This window comes from Puntigrus tetrazona, chromosome 12 (assembly GCF_018831695.1).
Source record: "Puntigrus tetrazona isolate hp1 chromosome 12, ASM1883169v1, whole genome shotgun sequence".
NCBI classification, from domain to species: Eukaryota; Metazoa; Chordata; class Actinopteri; order Cypriniformes; family Cyprinidae; genus Puntigrus; species Puntigrus tetrazona.
In genome coordinates, this window is record NC_056710.1 from 12,145,621 (window position 1) to 12,164,147 (window position 18,527).

Below are 18,527 nucleotides of genomic sequence, written 5' to 3' on the forward strand. Positions count from 1 at the left end.
AACCAGAAAGCGGAGAGAATGTCTGGCTCTCCTGGTATACCCCTCCAAAAAGCTGGCTCTAAACTGAGCCTCGAGAGCTGTCCTAAGACTTAACCTCTGTCACATTCACGAGGCCTTTCCCGTGCTCTCGTCCTGGATTTCACTGAGCTTTGGGTTTGGCAGTAAAGTCGTCTCACTGAGGAAAAGTAGATTTACTCTTTCATCCTTTCCCCTCCGGTAACTCTTGGCCACTGGGCAGCTCAGCCTCTCACTTTTCTCTCTTCGCCGTCTCCCATCCTGCTGTGGTATTGTTCGGTTGAAGGTTTTTTCTTTTCTGCTACAGCGTAGTTACCGCAGTGTCCTCCCCTGCTGCTGTGCCAGTCAGCCCCCCTGACTGGACATGGCCCTGATTGAGTTATTTCAGACTCTCCCCCCTGTGAGAGAGGTGAAGGAGCGGGAGGGGTGTGATGCTACAGTCTGCGTGGATCAATTGAATTGAATTATTAAGACCCAAGCTTTATTGCGCAGAGCTACAATGGCTTTTTAATGCTTTTTATTTAATATTACAAAAAATGTTCATTTAAAAAATACAGTCACGTGCTTCCTTGAGAATAATCTTGTAACAGGCCTTTTAATATTATGAAATCAAAATCTTCAGAAAATATATTTGAAAATACATTATTATATAAAATGTTTTGTCAAAAAGTTATTTATAATTATAATTATAATGAACTTAATTCTCATTAATAAGACATTAATACTAAACATTATCATATTATTTCAAAACATTGTCATTTTTTAAAATTGAAGCTTATTTCTCAACACATTTTTCTCGTAACCTTACAACTTAATTCTCTGAACATAATAACTTTGAAAACATGATATTGTTACAACATTAATGCACGCAAATACTTTATTCTCAAATATTCTCAGCATTATTTGTGTAACATTCTGTCTACATGCTACATAAAAAATTGCTTTGCTGTTGTAACAACTCTACTCTCAAAGCATTTTGGCAGAATGTTTACTTTATAACACATTTCATTTTAAAAACATTACCGTTTCATTCACAAACTTAAATTGTAATTTTATTGTAACATGGCAATAAAATTTCATCACACAGTGCTCAGGTGGCAGATGTTTCTGAGATTATTTCCTGGTCAGTGACGGCGCTACACAGGGGTGTAAAATTGTGTTAGTAATTGAAGGGGTGTGAATGTTGTTGTTGTTTTTTTTTATGTTGATGAGTTGAAGGTGCGCATGTGACCAAGGACGGGTCAGGGTCATCTCATCCCATACAAGCTACTTTGCCCATGGCTTGCTGTAACCCCCAAGGAAATAGAGGTCCCACATATAAACAAAGACTGTAAAAATAAACCATTGATGAAACTGTCACCATAATCGCCCTGCCCTGTACTTTATTGTAGGTTATTACTAGCCAAGAAAGCATATGGAGCCCTTTGGATCATAAATTTTGCATTAGAGTAAAGGTATATGACTTGTGCTCTCCTGCTCCCACCGTCTCACCTAATTGTCATCATGATGACAGTTATGACTTTTTTTTTTTGCTTCCCTTCCCCCTCTTTCCCCCATCTTTCTCTTTTTCAGGTCCTGATGTTGGCAGATGGTAACACAGAGGGTTTCCTCTATCAGAGACTGCCCGTTCTCTCCAGCCTTGTTCCTCAGGACGGCAAAGCAACTGCGTACGCGTGTGAGAACTTCGCCTGTGCCCTCCCAGTCACCTGCCCGCAGGAATTGAGGAGACTGCTGCTGGAGTGAGAGCTGCCGTCACAGCACACAAACATCACTGTGGGATCTCTCCATAGTCGGACCGCTAGATATCTCAGATTATTACGCAAGTAGCAAAACTGCAGTCATCAAAAAACATTCGTAAATGAAATGCACTGGAAGACATTATACAGTGGCAAGGCAAACCTCTAGGGGTTGCCCTAGTTGTGATGTTCTGCCTCATTTTAGACCTATTATACAAGACGGTAGTCTTGGGAGATGGAAATACAATGACATCGTAATGTGAGGGGGAACGCTGAGATTAAACCTTTCATAGGTTTGCCTCATGGGCTCAGTTGATCTTCGTCAACCTGCTTTCTAAACAATCAAGCATGTTTCTCTGCAACCTTTCTATGCAGTGCAGCTGATCAGCCCTGTGTATGCAACATGCTGATGAACACGCTAGATTTAGAGTGGAATGACACATACGATGTATGTATAATAGACTCGGTGGAATATAATAAATACGCACTGAGTAACCTTTTGGGATCTGTTTAATCTGTTCGTTCCTTTAATACACTGCATTGGGGGATTCACACCAGATTTGACAAGCATATTCAATTTTAAACTATTGTTTTTTTTATGAACATATGCATATTTTCACCGGTGTTTGATTTCCATTTGTGGCGCTCAGATGTGCGGAGCCCCTGAAGGGACCTGTGCAAAAAAAAAAAAAAAAAAAAAAAAAAAAAAAAAGGGTGAATTTCATGCTCACAAGACACGTTTTGCTCGAGAACAAGAAACTATTGCGTGCACATGAGAAACCATTGCGTGCGCATGAGAAAATTTTTGCAAGCTCACAAGTTATAGTTTCAGAGTTGCGTCACTTCTGCCATATCTTACAAAAAAGAAAAGAGCATGCATGTGCATAAATTAACCTAATTGAGATCTGTTTTGGGCTTGATTGAATGGCATAAGAACAGCCTTTTCCCTCAGGCTTTATTCTACCTGAACAATACATAACATCTCAGAACTGTACATCTGTACATAACTTCTCAAAACCTTACATATGTAAAAGGATGAATAACGTTGATTGGTGATTTTGCTTTGGAATCTTTAACTGATTCCAGCAAGTCATATACCATTTTGAAGGTATTTTAAGGAGAATGTGAAAATAAAAAGAACTCTTTTTTTTTTTTTTTTTTTTACTTTTTTTTTTTTGCATTCTGACTCAGGTCACATTTATGTTTTTTAATTATTGCATTATTTTAGTTATAGTTTTCATTTTAGTTTTTTATTTATTTTGACATTTCATCTTTGTCTAAATGCCTTTATTTTAATCAAATAAAGTTTTAAACGCAACATGTTTTACACTTTAAACATGAATACGATACTTATTACACAATTGCTTTCAGTTATATACATATTAAACTGGATTTTAAAGTTTTATGTGGGACAATAGGCTATATTAGGCTAAAATTTGAGATTTCATACTTCAGCTACCAATCGCTTCTAGAGCTCAAAATGAGTTTTAAATTTCAGAATCAGGAAGAGCTTTATTGTCAACTGTGTGTACGCACACAAAAACACAAGAAATTCAGTCAAGAATAAACAGACATGCATATAATTTAAAGTAATACAATGAAATAAGAAGAAGATAAATTGTAAGATGGCAGGAATAACGCAAGCTGTAACTCGTGAGCTTGCAAAAAGTGTTGCATTTATTTGATTTAAATACAGTAAAAATGTTATTACTGTGGAATATTACTAACATAAAATAAAATAAAAGTTTTATTCAGTCACCCTTACGTCCTTTCAAAACCGTAAGACCTTTGTTCATCTTCTGAAAACACAAATTCAATTTTTTTGATGAAATCCGAGAGCTTTCTGCCCCTGCGTATCCAATTCCCAGAAAGATAGTAAAGACATTGTTAAAAAAGGTCCATTGGACAACAGTGTTTCAGCCTTAATTTTGTGAAGCTACTAGTATACTTTTTTGTGTGAAAGAAATAACTTTATTCACCAATTGTTCTCTTGTGTGACAGCTTTTGACGCGCATTCATGAGAGCACATGATGCATGTTTGTGATGGACGTAGAACCCAGATGCACTGCACCTTATTTCCAAGCAGAGGAGTGCACAAAGAACAGCGCTTATCTTAAATAGAAAAGACCCGCTAAAGTGCTTTTAAAAAACACAGAGCGTCATTTTATGTATTGACGTAATTGTAACTGAAACAGGAAGACAGAAAGTTTGATGAGAAGCGCAGGATGATGTCATCAAAAAAGCTGATCCATATTTGCAGAAGTGAGAGACTGCAAGTTTTGAATGCTTTTCTTTCTTTGTTTTGAATCACATTAGTTTTTAGATCATTTTAAGGCTAATATATTCTTACTAAAAGCCTATTTTTTATTTAACGGGGACTTTAAAGAGCAGATTTATTAAACTGGGCAAATTAGCGCAATTCCAAAACAGTGGGTGTACGAATTTCTGCCAGTGATTTACTGACAACGCGCAAATCAAAGAACACGGCTGCATTCTCATTTACATATTGGCCAATGCAATACACCAAGAACAGTGAAAATTAGCATAGGCGCAAATAAACAGAGCTGATGCTCATTACTTTAATAATGGTGCAAATGCCAATAAATATCACTTTTGATCAATTTAATAAAATAAATAAAATACTGAATAAAATGTCTTTTCAGATTTATTGAACCCATTGTTGACTTTTGAATAGTAAAGTACATAATGTAAGATAAGAGATTATATGCAGTTAAATTAATAAACCGTCTTCAATAAACAATGTCTATAAACATTGCATTTCTAATCTTTCGGTGAGCTGCCAAACATTTGTATCTGATCTACCAACCTAAAGTCATTGGTAAACTCTCAATAAATTGCATACATTACATTTTTTATTTATTTTTTTTGAAAGAGTGTAGCTTACCACAATAAATCTTCTTAAACACTTATTCTTAACCAGCTGTTGAAGGTACTGCAAGCTGAAAATGCAAAAGAAATATGCAACGTATAATTAAAACCCCATTTTTATGATTAAGATTCTGTCATTTCTAATCAGGCACCAAATAGAAAAAAAGGAAAAAAAACTGTAAAAGAAAAAAAATGGCCAAGTTCTCAGGCAATGGGTAATCTCTGCAGGATGACAGGATCTGAACACGGGCAGACTTACAGGGATCAGTGCAGTGTAAACATCTAACGCAAAAGTGCCAAAGAAAAAAAAGATTAAAAAGTGTGGCATTGCAGTCATGCTGAGCAAATGTGTCTAATTATAAGGACGTTCAGATATGTGGAGAGGGAACACCACTATTTAAGTTGGTAGGATTTCTTGAGATCTGCTGAGGGATGTGTCTGTTTCAGCGCGACAGCTCCTTCCTCTTCCGCCCCCGCGACTTTACCAGCCGTGGGTGACACAGAAAGACAAAATTAACCCATCTGCAGAGCTACAGTACCAGTCCATTGTGAAAAATCCCCAGGTTTGAGCGTGCAGAATCTTTCCCGTGTTGTCTGCATGAGCAGTGCATTGTACTGTGACACGGCCATTACTATTAGAGCCCAATGCTGAGACATAGACAACAAAGGAAAAAGCTCACCACGATCCAATTTCTTGTGTGAGAAATAAGGGAGAAAGTCTGCCCTGGCCGTGCTAAGCAGGCTAATGCAGACATACCTACTGTCAATATGTGCTGATTTTGGCTGCCTCTTCTCCTCGTGTAGATTTGCCGAGAGCCACGTTTCCCAGTGTTTGTGTGCAGATTTTTTTTGAGGGGGAGGAAGGTGAAGAGGGGGGGGGGCTCTGCTCCAGTTATGTCGAGTCCTGTCTTTGTGACTTGTCAGGAGTTTGTACAACCATGGCTTCGTCTGTCTTACCGTTTTTTTTCTCATTTCTTCAACCAGCTCAGGGTGATGAAGAGCTCTTTGGAAGCACAGTATCTGCTTGTTCGGGGACCTGTGGAACCTCAGTTTGTTAACATCACGGTAGGACATCTTTTGTTGTGTCTGCGGTCCCTCCAGCAATCGCTGTTTTGTTTACAGGTATTCGGTGACAGGCTACCTGTTGCAAGAACCTCCGTTCCTGTCATATTAGAAGGGGGCCTTCGTGTACAGATCTCTCTAGTTTAAGTCCGTTTTGAAAGAATGGCTGTCGTGTAGCTCAAGGGCCGGGACTCTAAGAGCAAAGTCCCTTTGGAGATCATTACTGCATAAGATTTGTGAGCATCTCCTAACCCTCCTTACCTTTGCAAGATAGCTGAGTAATAAGGCCACAGGAGGCTCACCGTGCCCACAGTCCATGAGCCAGCCTGGTAGACTGAACCTACTAGAATTACAAAGTATGAAGTTATATTAAAAAAAAAAAAATAATTAATAAATATATATATATAAATAAAAATAAACTGAGAGGTTTTTTTTTTATAAAGATTTGCATATATTTCTGGTACATATCTGCACTATTCATATTTTTAAATTATATGTATATTTCTATATATCACATCCAAAATATGTTTTCATTTACATAATAAAATCAGTGTATACTTTGTATAATTATTATGCATAGATTTTATATATATATATATATATATATATATATATATATATATATATATATATATATATATATATTGTGTGTGTTTGTTCACATTTTATAAAGATTTACTTATTTTTCGTTTTAATCATTTTAATTTAGCAGTTAGCTTAGTTTTAGTTTTTTTTAAATGTAATTTGGTTTCATATATGTAGATGTACATGTGTATATATACATAATTTATAATTAATTTAGGTTAATTAATAACAACACTGCCCAAACCACAGATTTAAGTCTGGCATAAAAAAGAAATAAACGCTGAAAAAAAATGACATTATGTTTTTCGTGTGAGACATGCTGTACACTGCTAACAACATTGTGTAAAGAATTAATTCATCATCTGAAATGCTTTTATTGACAACCATTACTTGACTTTAATGAGCTCTGTTTATCAGCCTGTCCATCTGTTTCCAGCAGTCCCATCTTCTTGAAGCAGCTTCCAGTGGCTCGGAGTCTTGGTCAGAGCAGACTGGGGAGAATGGCTCTTCAGCTGCTGAGCGTATGAGTGTGTGTATTGATTCTACTCTGTGTGAGTCCTAGGCTTATTGGCTGATGGCTGGTAGGATACCTGCCCCAGAGAGAGGAACCAGCCGCTCACAGCTGATTGATTATGGACCTCATCGCCGCTGATTGCAGCTCCACATTCACACAAACAACCGGTCCCAACACTTCCATTGTATGACATCAACATCATAAAGTGATTGTGGATGAAAATTCACAAGATTTAGCACTCATTTAGCACTTTAGCAAGATTAAGAAGTTTTCAACATTTATGTCACAGCAAAGACTGAAAACTTTTTCCTGTCCTGTGCAAAGACAACAAGTAGATCTGTATAACTATAAGTAAGCTATTAGTTGGCTCAAATCAGTAATGTTTTGAGTTTGTGGCAGAACTATAGGGTTTATTACACTCATATACTATTATACAGTTAAGATTTCATTTCACTATCACTTTGTTTAGTATTTTTTTTTACGTTTCAAACAAAAATAACTGGCAAATTTTACAAATTACGAAAAAACTGCAAGTGACAAAACTGACTAAAACATTTTCTTTTTATACTCCAATAAACTTTCAACTTAAATTAAAAAAAAGTTATTCTTTTAGTTTTGGTGTTTTAGGGTTGCCAAAGTTAAAGTGGTAGCAATTAAAAAGTAATATCATTTAACTGTCATTTGTAAATTATTTGTATCGTTTTTCAAGTTTGTTGAACATTTTATTTATGCGTAGCGTTATTAGTATCTAGTCACATTTTGTGGATATTCTATTACTTTTCACTTGGCTTCATTTTAGTTTCAATTTTGTCACAGCCATGTTTTTAGGCAACTTGTTTAGTCACTGTTTTAGGGTTCACTACCGATAATAACACTGTGCATTGCGTTTTCTGAAAGAGTGAAGGCGGGTTAATTGTTTGGGAATCAACTTTTATTCGCTTTAGTGCGCAGAACAACACATTTTGTTGTCTAGTCCGAAACCACTATAAATTATTTATTTATTTATTTTTGCTGACTGATTGGCTGTTTTCTCTTTCAATTTCTAGGCCCTTTTTGCAAGCACATCAAAGCTAGCTGGCCCGTCTTCACAGTGGAGCATTTCTGCCCTGGTCTGCTCTTCCCAGAGGAGACAATTAGCCATCCTTCTGCCACATGCTCACATACAGTACACACTCCCTGACCAGCAGCGCGTGTCGTCCAATTGGAAAATTGTTACCGTATAGCGGCAACAATGTGACTCTTTGTGTCATCAGCTGGTTGGTAGCCTAATTCTTCAGCATGTAATGTACTTTCTCTTCCTTCCAACATTTTCAGCTAGACAGAGTAGATGGAGTGTGTGGTGGGTTTGCACTGACACTGCCGGTGATTGATCTGATTTTAGTATTCTCCGTTGCCCCAGTGCCCGGCGCACGAGCTGTTGTTGAAGAACGGACCTGGCCATACATATTCATGAGTAAAGAAGGTCAGGGAAGAGAGGAAGAACACAAACACAAGGGACCATGTTGAGGCAGTAAATTCACTCCAGTGCGCCACAGCGGTCGGCGATAGACGTGACATTTCGTAGTGCACACACAGAGAGCGGCAGGCGGGCAAGGAGGGGTCTGTCATTTTTGTTGCGTCGCAATTGGGTAATGATATACAGGAAGACGCAAAGGAGCTGATGTGGTCAAGCGAGGTCATTGAGCTCATGCCAGAAGATGCCTACTGTTGCGCCGTATCCCTTCAGCGTTTAGAGGCCGCCTCTGTTTCCTGTCCATTCTTTCAAACCATTACATAAATCAAATGCAGCCAAGGCTCTCTCTGTGCCCTCGTTCCTGGCTCTGCTTCTGATCGGTTCCGGCTATTACATGTCCGTTTTCTTGATCAGGAAGATCCAGTCCAAGGTGATGCCGTCCCAGAATTCATTCCTGCAGGGTACAAGAAAATAAGAGACCAAATGTGTGTTGCATCACTTTATTTTCTGGTTGGCTTTTACTGTATGGGTGCCAGCTATACTGATGAAATATAAAATGGATATTTCACCTAAAACTTTTAATTTTCTCATTAATTACTCAAACCCGTGTCATTTCGAATCAATTCCAAGACCTTTGTTCATCTTTGAAATACAAATTAAGATATTTTTGATAAACAGCAACACAACTACGGTGTTTAGGGCCAAGAAGGGTAGTAAGGACATTGTTAAAATAGTCCATCTGACATTAGTGGTTTAACCGCCATACTCATGACAGTACCAAGAAATTGCTTAATTAAGTCATTATATTCTTCTTCATGAAGGTAATTAATGAATTAAAAATGTTTTATTAACTCCCATTAAAATCAAATTTTTAAGTCTGTAAGATTTGTCAATAAAAACACTAATAGTGGGAAATAGTGTTGCAGTTCCATTTTAATATATTTAAAATGTACAATGCTGTAATGAATTTAAATCCAACACACTGATTTGGTTCTCAAACATTTCTTATTATCAGTTGAAAACAGTTTTGAAAAGCCAGAGAAGAAACAATGTTTCGAAATGGCACAACTGATATATATACACAATATGATATATAATACTTATATATTATGATATATGGAGCTCACAATGAATAAATATACGCAGTTTGGTGCAGTTTTCTGGTATTTATATCACCAAAAAGTAAGATGTCCTTGAAATGTAAATCAGTGAGATGTCTATGTGATTATAAAAGTTAAAAGCATAGTAGTCACTATACTAAAATAAGATGCATATATATATCAGTTGTCATGATCATATAAGTATGATCATATAGCTCTGTGGGGTTTTTTTGGGTGGAGGGGAGACAACGTAATATAATGATGATTGAGAGATGAAAACCTGATCAAAAGCCTGATATATATGATACATTTTAACTTGAAGTGTCTAAAAATGCTGCATGGATAATAAAGTAAACCTAAGTTGCTTCAGTCCAGTAAGCGTTGATCATCAAATATCAGCAGCAAAACATAAAAGAATAATCCTCATGAGAATGTAACTTAACAAATGAAAAAATGGAATTTATGGGTTTTGTATTCGTCCTTTACATATGCAAATGTGTCCACAGGGTAGTGATCAGTAATGTTCCCATGGGCTCCTTGTTGTTACTGGATCTGTTTAATCTAGGTTTTTAAAATTAGCCATGCGAGGGTGTTTTCAAAAGCAAAACCGCTAAAATGACTGAATGCAGCCAGACAGCTATCATTCAGGAATACATTTATAATCAAAACGTTTCTAATTATTTCAAGTTTATTCTTGGTAGTTCCCTCTTGGCCCTATTTATGCTCACCATAAAACATATATTTATTTATTGAATATATTATTATACTAGTTCAGTAAGCAAACCTCCAGATCATCCGAGGATAAAGCCAGGACCTCTCGCACTTGTAAGATTTATTGGGTTTGACCAGGATGTTCTTGCATGTGGGATTCATGCTAACTAGAGCAATGGAGGCTAGTGGGAAAATAGAGAGACTAGTTCATCATGTTAGCCTAGTTACCTGAGGCAGACAGAAGAGGCAGGAAAATCAATCGTGCCTTTCATATGCAGCGTCACTGCCCTCCTCTTACATATTCTGCCCTAATGATACAAATGACCACGAGGCACATGTTGAGCATGACCCCGTTTCTTACTTACTCATATATATGTCATATTTAGCAACCGCTCCAGCTCATTTTCTCCAGAACTGTTCACCGGGGTGATTGTCCCTCGCTTACATCAGCTTATTTCAATATAGGTCATGTAAGTTTTAAAAACTCTGACTAGTTATGTATGTGCCACGGGTGTCGCATTATACTTTTTTCTTGATTAGATGAAGGCCTTTGCATTCAAGATGGCCTTTCATTCATCCTATAGAGAGGTTCTGATACCTCAGACGAGCCGGGTCTGATACCGTCATCCTCGGGGTTGTCGAAGGTCCCAGGACACTTGGAAAAACTGAGAATGATGAGAACAGGCCAGCGCTCGGCCAGAAGTGTGGCCTGGCAAAACCAGCCCTTGACATTTCCTTGACATTTGTTGACATTTCTGAACACATGTAGAGAGGGAAAGAGGAGTTAATCAAAACTAGACGAGAATATTGATGCGCAACTGTCAACAGGCAGAGTCATCTGTACCCTTTCGGTCACGGAGGTTAACTGCATGAGGTACAGCTGCGCCACTGTTGTCAATGATGGGTGACTGCACACGTCAAGATGAGGGGTACATGTAAATTGTAAAAAAAAAAAAAAATTGGAGCTGATGGTGTCACCAAATCTCTTTCTGTACAGTTTTCATATTCGGAGGAAACCCTCACCTGTCTTTTGATGAAAATAATATTAAGATTACATGTAACATAAGAAATAACGTTAGAATTTTTTTCAATATAAAGTTACATTGTGCACTGCAAGCAAAAATCTGTTTCTACCAGGAAGCTTAAGACAGACCCTTAACCTTTAACCTTAACAAGCAACACAATGATTGAAAATATAAGTAAAACAACAATAAATAAATAATAAATACAGAAGAAATCTGCGCAAAAATTCCTTTCCTCATTATTGAGCCCAATTTATTAAAGACTTGGGAGTCTTGGAGTGCAATATATAAATTACAAATTTTGGGAGGTAAATGTAAACAAATGAAATGAATGATTCTAATAAATAAATTGCTGTGGGAGTAGAAAAGATCATAATTTTGCAATGCAATACCGATCGTGAATTGCAGGATGCAGGATTTTAAAGTCATTTTGTTATTCTCGCCAAGACTCATTTATCTGATATAAAACACAGTAATATTGTCAAACATTTTTGCAATTCAAAATAGGTTTTCTGTTTTAAAATGCCAGTAACTGTACTGTATTTATATATATATATATATATATATATCTAAATATGCACACTGTATATATTTTTTTCAATATTCATACATATAATTATATGTTATATATATAAATATATATAAACCGCATATTTTTCTTTAATATATATACATGCATGTGTTTGCATTTATATATACATAATAAAAATACACAGTACACATACATGTATTATGTTATTATACATGTATAATAAATAATAGTATAAAATAATCTTAATATATAAAATATCTTAATAATCCAAAATTAAAAGGGTGTTCAGAATTATATTCAAAATATAAACTCATATAAAAGTAAACGTTTCTAAATGTTAATGAATAAAGTCACAATCGTGAGATCCAAAGTCTCAATTCTTTATTTACTTAAAGATGTGAACTGGCTCCCGTATAGTTTTTTCTCCGTGTAAATCTGAAGAGAAATAGCGAGCGCTCTCAGAAGCTTTCCATGAACTCCTGCTAGCTCGACGGCATCATACGCAAGCAGCCAGCATTCTTTCCTGATGTGCTCGCTTGGACATTATATCGCAGCAATTAAAACCAGCCTATGCCCTTTGTACAAATATGGAGGAAATTATTTTTAAGAATTTTATCTAGACCCTCTTATCGTCGTTGGTAAATATTATGACTCAGTCAGGCTTGTTCGATGTGCGACAGAAATGCATGCACATTTCAGCTCCCCAGTGTGTTGGCTTGTCCTTGAGAGAAGATCTGAAGATACGGTTGAAATGACTCGGCTAATCGAACGCAGGGATCTCCAGGAGAAAATCACTTCTTTTGGCAACACTTCCCTTCTCCATATCTCCTCTGACCGAATCACTGCTTCCCTGCCTTCATACTAACTTACATGCAATGAGAGAATATACCTTCGGTGATAAGGCAGGGATAGAGTCATAGATCAAGCTGTTGCCCTAATACGTCCTTCCTTACACTCATTTACCGTCTTTCGCTTGTAGGCTGTTTCTGAGGGCTTGATAACAGGGCAGACGGGTTTTATTGCATTTCCGTGTAGATATGGTAGCCTACATTTGTTTAAAGGGATAGTTCACACAGAAATGAAAATTCTGTCATCAGTTACTCACCCTCGAGTAGTTCTAAAACTGCATGAATTTCTTCGCTCTGATGAAAACAAAGGAAGAAATTATGAAGAAAGTTCGTAACCAGGCTGTTTTGACTTCCATAGTAGGAGAAAAAAAAATTCTAACAGAACAAATTTCATACAGGTTTGTAAATACTTGAAGGTGAGTGAAATGATGACACAGTTTTCATTTTTGAGTGAACTATTCCTTTAAAGGGAATAGTTTTTGTGGTAAAACGCATAGCTTCAGATTCTTAAATGCTTTAACAAACGCATCCAAAATAAATAGCTAAAACTCTTTAAAAAAGTATTCTAGAGCAATTTTTTTAAATACATTTATTTTGCTTATATACCTACTTGTTTTTGTTTTCAAACAAGGCTTGTGTCCAACATGAAAGAAGGTAAAAGGTGACTTTTTTTTTGTTTTTGCTAATTGTGAGTATTATGATTTTTCTCATATTTGGCTTGTCTCAATATGCAAGCTATAAACTCATAAATGTGAGTTCTGAATTAATTATTTCCTCAGAATTCTAACCTCGAAAGTCTGACTTTTTAAATTCTGAGTTTATATAGTCAGAATTTTTCTCTCACATTTCTTAGCTTTTATCTCTCAATTCTGAAAAAGAACTCAAAATTAAGAGACTTTAAGATTAAAAATTGCAAATAACTTTTATCCTGTTGCATAAACAAGCTTCCATAGTTTACAGTTTAAATTGTAAATGTGTGAATCAATCAAACAATAAAATGTTTAAAAAACTGGCAATGCTTTATGCCTGTAAATGAGCATATAAATATTTTATCTGATATAGTCATAAAAGTGCACACAACTGGCAGCAATGCAGTGTGGCTTCTTATATCTGTGATTCACAAACAAAAAGATTTGGTTCAAAATGATAAAAAGATTCACCAATCAATCGTTTACTTGTGCCATTTGAGTCAGACCCCCACTCGGTCAGTGAATCATTTTGAACCATTTCTTAGATCGCTACTGACTCACTAAACTATGAATCACTAAATTTTTTTAAAATGTATTTATTATTGGACCTAGTTCTATACCCATGTGTATGCTTGTGAGACTTCAATATGACGGGTTGTTCCAATGAAAATGTGATATATGATAAACTTTTTGTTTATAGCTTATCATAAAAAAGAGTGATGCTATAATTAGTCAACTGCAAACGTTTTAGCTCCTAAATGATTTTAGAAATTAATTTTAGAAAGCAATAGTCAGGACCCTGAGATCTACATTTAAAATATAGACCATCCTTCTATTTTTAAATCCCTTGTTTTGCGGAAATAATCACCTTCACCTATAGAGATCCCCCATGAATGCACCAGCTGGTGAGTCTTTTTTTCCCACACGATGAGATTGACTACAAAATAGCGTTAATCCTTTGTCTTTTTTTTTTTTTTTTTTTTTTTTTTTTTTTGGCTTTTTTTGGCTTCTGTGTGTTTTTATCATAGTGCTCAAAAGCCTTAACATCATATCATCAACCATAACAAAAGTATCGTAATACGGCTTTTGTTTGCAAGTGCCTTTACAATACTTTGATCACATTTTAAAACAAAACTGACTTTGTATTACTACTTCCTTCCTTAATTTCAGGTTTATTCAGAACTCAATCATAACACTCCCATACATTCCCACACATTCTACGGGCCAACGGGTATGAGGTCTCGTAGACGTTCTGTTCGAGATTTGTCTGTTATGTGCAATAACACCAAATCATACATATGTATCTCAGAGCTGTGGAGTGTGTGTGAGTGATGTAGATTATATTGTACCTATAACATCTGCTCAGCCTGCCCTGACTCTCTGATCTGCTTCCAATTTACATTCCTGCCTGGTGATTTCTATCGCTCCACTTTGATAAATCATAGAGTGATTTACATAAAGGCAGCCCCACGCTCTGGCTCAGGGAGTCACGCGATGGTGACTGAGGTTAAGCTCAAGAGAGCAGGAAAGTGACCACAGACAGATATGTACTCCGTTTCGTAACCTGCGGAGGCAGCATTTTAAAGAATCATAACTTGCAATGCATTAGAGATATATCATTCATGTTCGCGTATGTGATCCCTGGGAATCACACTCATGATCTTACCTTAATAGATCTACCAGTCTGCCACTCAAGACAAACTGTCTTGTCCTCTTGACACATATAATCTGCTAAAAGATAAAGAACACTGAAGAAAAAAAAAAGCGGTTCTAATGGTTTTCTCTCAGCCCTTGATGTTCATGTTTATAAATGTGCAGCGCATGCACTTTTATTACAGAAATTGCATTTATTGATTCTATTCTGTGCACCTGCACTGAGACCATTTATTCAATCTTCATTTAAATCAACATAGGCTTAAATTCATACAATATATTGTGTTTGTTTAATAAAATTGGAACGTGAATGGGAGTAATCAAATTTACTATCTCAGGAATTAAATGCATTCAATGGCTTTTTATATGACGGATGTGCTTATTAAGCTATAGGGCTAGCATTGATTCTGATTGGCTAATTGTGGAATTCAGGAAGCAGATACAGACAATCTAGCTTCATTCTTAAAGGAATAGTTCACCCAAAAATGAAAATTACCCCATAAGTTACTCACCCCCAAGCCACCCTGTTTTTTTTTTTTACATTTATCCTGGCTCTTCCAAGCTTGGTAATGCTGATGAATGATGGCTATTATTTTGAAGCTCCAAAAAGTGCAAACTTTGTGTGATTAAAAAAAATTATTTAAAGTCTGAAATCTGGATAAATGCTGAAAACAAAAACAAATTTTGTTATATTTTACAAAACTCCAAAATATCTTCATGGAACATGATCTCTACTTAATATCCTAATGATTTCTTGCATTAAAGAAAAATCTATAATGTAATGACTAAAGTGATTTGTCTGATTTGACTGAAAAGTCCATTTTCAAAGTTTACTTTGACAATCTACTGTATACAACCGATCTTGATGCTTGTAAGCATCAGAATGGATGGCATCCTTCCTCTTTGATGAAAACCAGCAGGTCAGCTTTATTATAGCAGGTCCTATCAAAGTAGGTGTAAGGGCTGTCAGATGGAGGCAGGTTGTGACCTTTCTGCTCTTATTTATAAAGCCCAGCTGAGCCCTCTTGGTGAGAAGTTCTGCTTAAGTCAAGCAGTGAGGAGAAAGGAAAGACAGAGGTCAAAGGTTAGGAAAAGCCACACACCCGGTTTTCCCCTGCTCATTCCCGTGCTCTCACTGTCATAGATGGCTCTATCTATGACAGTTTCTTTCTAGGGTTACCAGACTCATCATCTAAATCTCAAATTGGATTTGGAGAAGAAAAAAATGATGAGATAGATTTGACATTTTTGACAAGGAGAAATAAATCAATTGACAAGCTACAACAATGGCCAAACCGTAAGGTGGGTATATTTGAAATTCTTCATCTTTAATAGCTAGGGTATGATGACTACCGGTGGATTAATGAATATCTAACTAATCAACTATGTAAAAATATAGCATTTATAGTAGGTAACCTTACACAAAGATACACAAAGTCAAAACTCTGAAATTAAATATTTTCCATTTTGTCGTCGTTTTGCCAAAGCATATGGTTTGTATATTAGATTCCCCTTTAATGCAAGCCAAAATATTTGAGACATAATATGGAAAAATTGTCAAACAAAAATATTCTGTCATTACAATCAAATGAGTTTATGAAAAAAAAACCTTTTCCATGTGTTTTGAGTGAATTTACAATGACAAAGATTTAAAGGAATAAAGTGAGGTGTATTTTAATATTTTTGTTCTGCTAGAAAGCAGAGGAAAGTTTTTTGATGATATCGAGTGTAGAATAATTTTTGTAACAGATTGCAAAAATACATTTTATAGTAAAGTTCCAAAAGCACGGTGATCAGTTTTAGATCACCCGTCAGTTTTAGACTGACCCGTGATAGCTTTCTTCTCGGCCTCAGTGGATCAGGGAGGAACTTTAGAAAAGTTGCTGGCAGGACGTGTTCTTCCAGAGGGAAACACCGACTGCACAGCCCATTACAGCCAAGATCTTCTGCTAATGACGTCTGGAGGAAACTCAAAGAGGAAGATGAAAGAAAGTGCTTTGAGGGCTCTCACCCCTTTTTCTGTGCCACAAACAAAACAAAATTGCTTTATATCAAGCCTATCTTAATTAACACAAAAAAGAAACAATAAAAGGAAAATTAGTCTCCAAGGTGATGCATTAAAAATTAAATATTGCATCAAGTCCTTCTATTGCAGTCTGTAATTATGTTCTTCTGTATTTTACCAATTTTTTCATTAATTCATTTATTGGTTAAATTTTGGAATATATAGGTGATAAATCACGTAAATTACTAAACATATTTTTCCTATTAAATATTTGCAATCGGCATTTCATGAACGTGACAGTTTGTCCAATGTCTTGACAGAAGTGGCTGTAGACACCACAAAATAGAAAAATGTATAGAATTAGGCTGTCTAGAGTGCATACGCTTTCACCGGCTATAAAATCAAATGCTACACAAAAGCATAAACATTATATCGTCTTAATGGCATACTTAATTCCAGATATGTATGCCAGGCTTTCACCACTGAATGCTGTAATCCATTAATCAGTGCATAATTACCTTTACTGGACAGAGTGCAATAAAATGACCGTAGCAGAATCTAGTAACTGGTCGTTGAAATCGAAGGGTTTTATCACTTAATTTGATTTAAAATTCAGTTGGGAAAGAAGGTTATTGACTTGTTTTTACAGACAGACACAAGTTGAATGATACAGGTTTTCAGTGTTACCATGTTCAGCAAATTGGTTTCACCTGGTATATATCTATCTATCTTTCTATCTTTCTATCTATCTATCTATCTATCTATCTATCTATCTATCTATCTATCTATCTATCTATCTATCTATCTTTCTATCTATCTATCTATCTATCTATCTATCTATCTATCTATCTATCTATATATATATAATTTTTTTTATTTTTTTTTTATTAAGTTTCATCTTAAGAAGATATAATATATTTTGATCAAAAATAAACAAATAAATAACTAAAAAATATTAAATGTAAGGTTTATTAGAATACTTTTACACAATAAGAAGGTTTTAATAGGTTTTACTAGTTTTACATTTCAGAAGAAACCTGGGATTATTTAATATTTCTATGCTAAATTATTTTCTATAAGTGCTGCTGCCACAACAGTCATGTTTCTGCAGCAAACATATTGTTTTCTGTTCCATTTAAATCATGTTTTACAACCCATCGCTTATTTTCTGTTGCAACCGACGAAAGCGTATTGCACCAATATTGTATTTGCTTGATTACTTTTTTCTTCTCTGTGAGCTCCTTGATGTGTTTTTATTGTTTTACCATAGGTGGCAGTGAAGGGAAACTTGGGGTTTACCCACTCTTACATGCTATTGCACTTTAAAGCTTCGATGTAAAGTAGAGCAATGCTGCGCAGAAAGTGGGTCTTTGACAGTTGATCATATTTTATAGACACGATTAAAGACATTCTACCACCGTGTTACAAGGTGTTTCATAATGTTGTGGAGTACCATGAAGTTGCACACTTCTGGAAAAACATTTTACTAAACATTCAGTTATCTTAGTTGATGACTTGGGGATAAATAACTACTGGATAATGTACTAAACTGCTGTTTTATGTTAAAGACTGAAATTATCTTTGGGAGGACGCATTCATCTTGTTTAAATGGTAGAACACACAAAAACAAGGACATTTTAAGTAGCATATTCCAGCTTTACATCTCATTAAATAGAAGTGTTAAGTACTCTGTAATCAAGGAAAATATTTTTT

At 35.7% G+C, this 18,527-nt stretch overlaps 1 protein-coding gene and 1 long non-coding RNA gene across 3 annotated transcripts in view; both read left to right on the plus strand.

The window, feature by feature from the left end:
• Positions 1 to 2,247, plus strand: part of spata20 (spermatogenesis associated 20) — a 34,611-nt gene extending 32,364 nt beyond the window's left edge. The window contains exon 16 of the mRNA XM_043253674.1: positions 1,588 to 2,247. Coding sequence (XP_043109609.1) covers positions 1,588 to 1,758 — 171 coding nt within the window. The 3' untranslated portion in view covers positions 1,759 to 2,247. The remainder of the gene's footprint in view (positions 1 to 1,587) is intronic.
• A 3,284-nt stretch (positions 2,248 to 5,531) lies between these two features.
• LOC122355133 lies at positions 5,532 to 11,302 on the plus strand. Of its 2 annotated transcripts, none has more exons than XR_006252169.1 (2): positions 5,532 to 5,705; positions 6,724 to 11,302. It is a non-coding gene; the product is annotated as an uncharacterized LOC122355133 (long non-coding RNA). The 2 variants fall into 2 exon arrangements; XR_006252170.1 differs by having other exon boundaries at positions 6,727 to 11,302.
• The last annotated feature ends 7,225 nt before the right edge of the window (positions 11,303 to 18,527 follow it).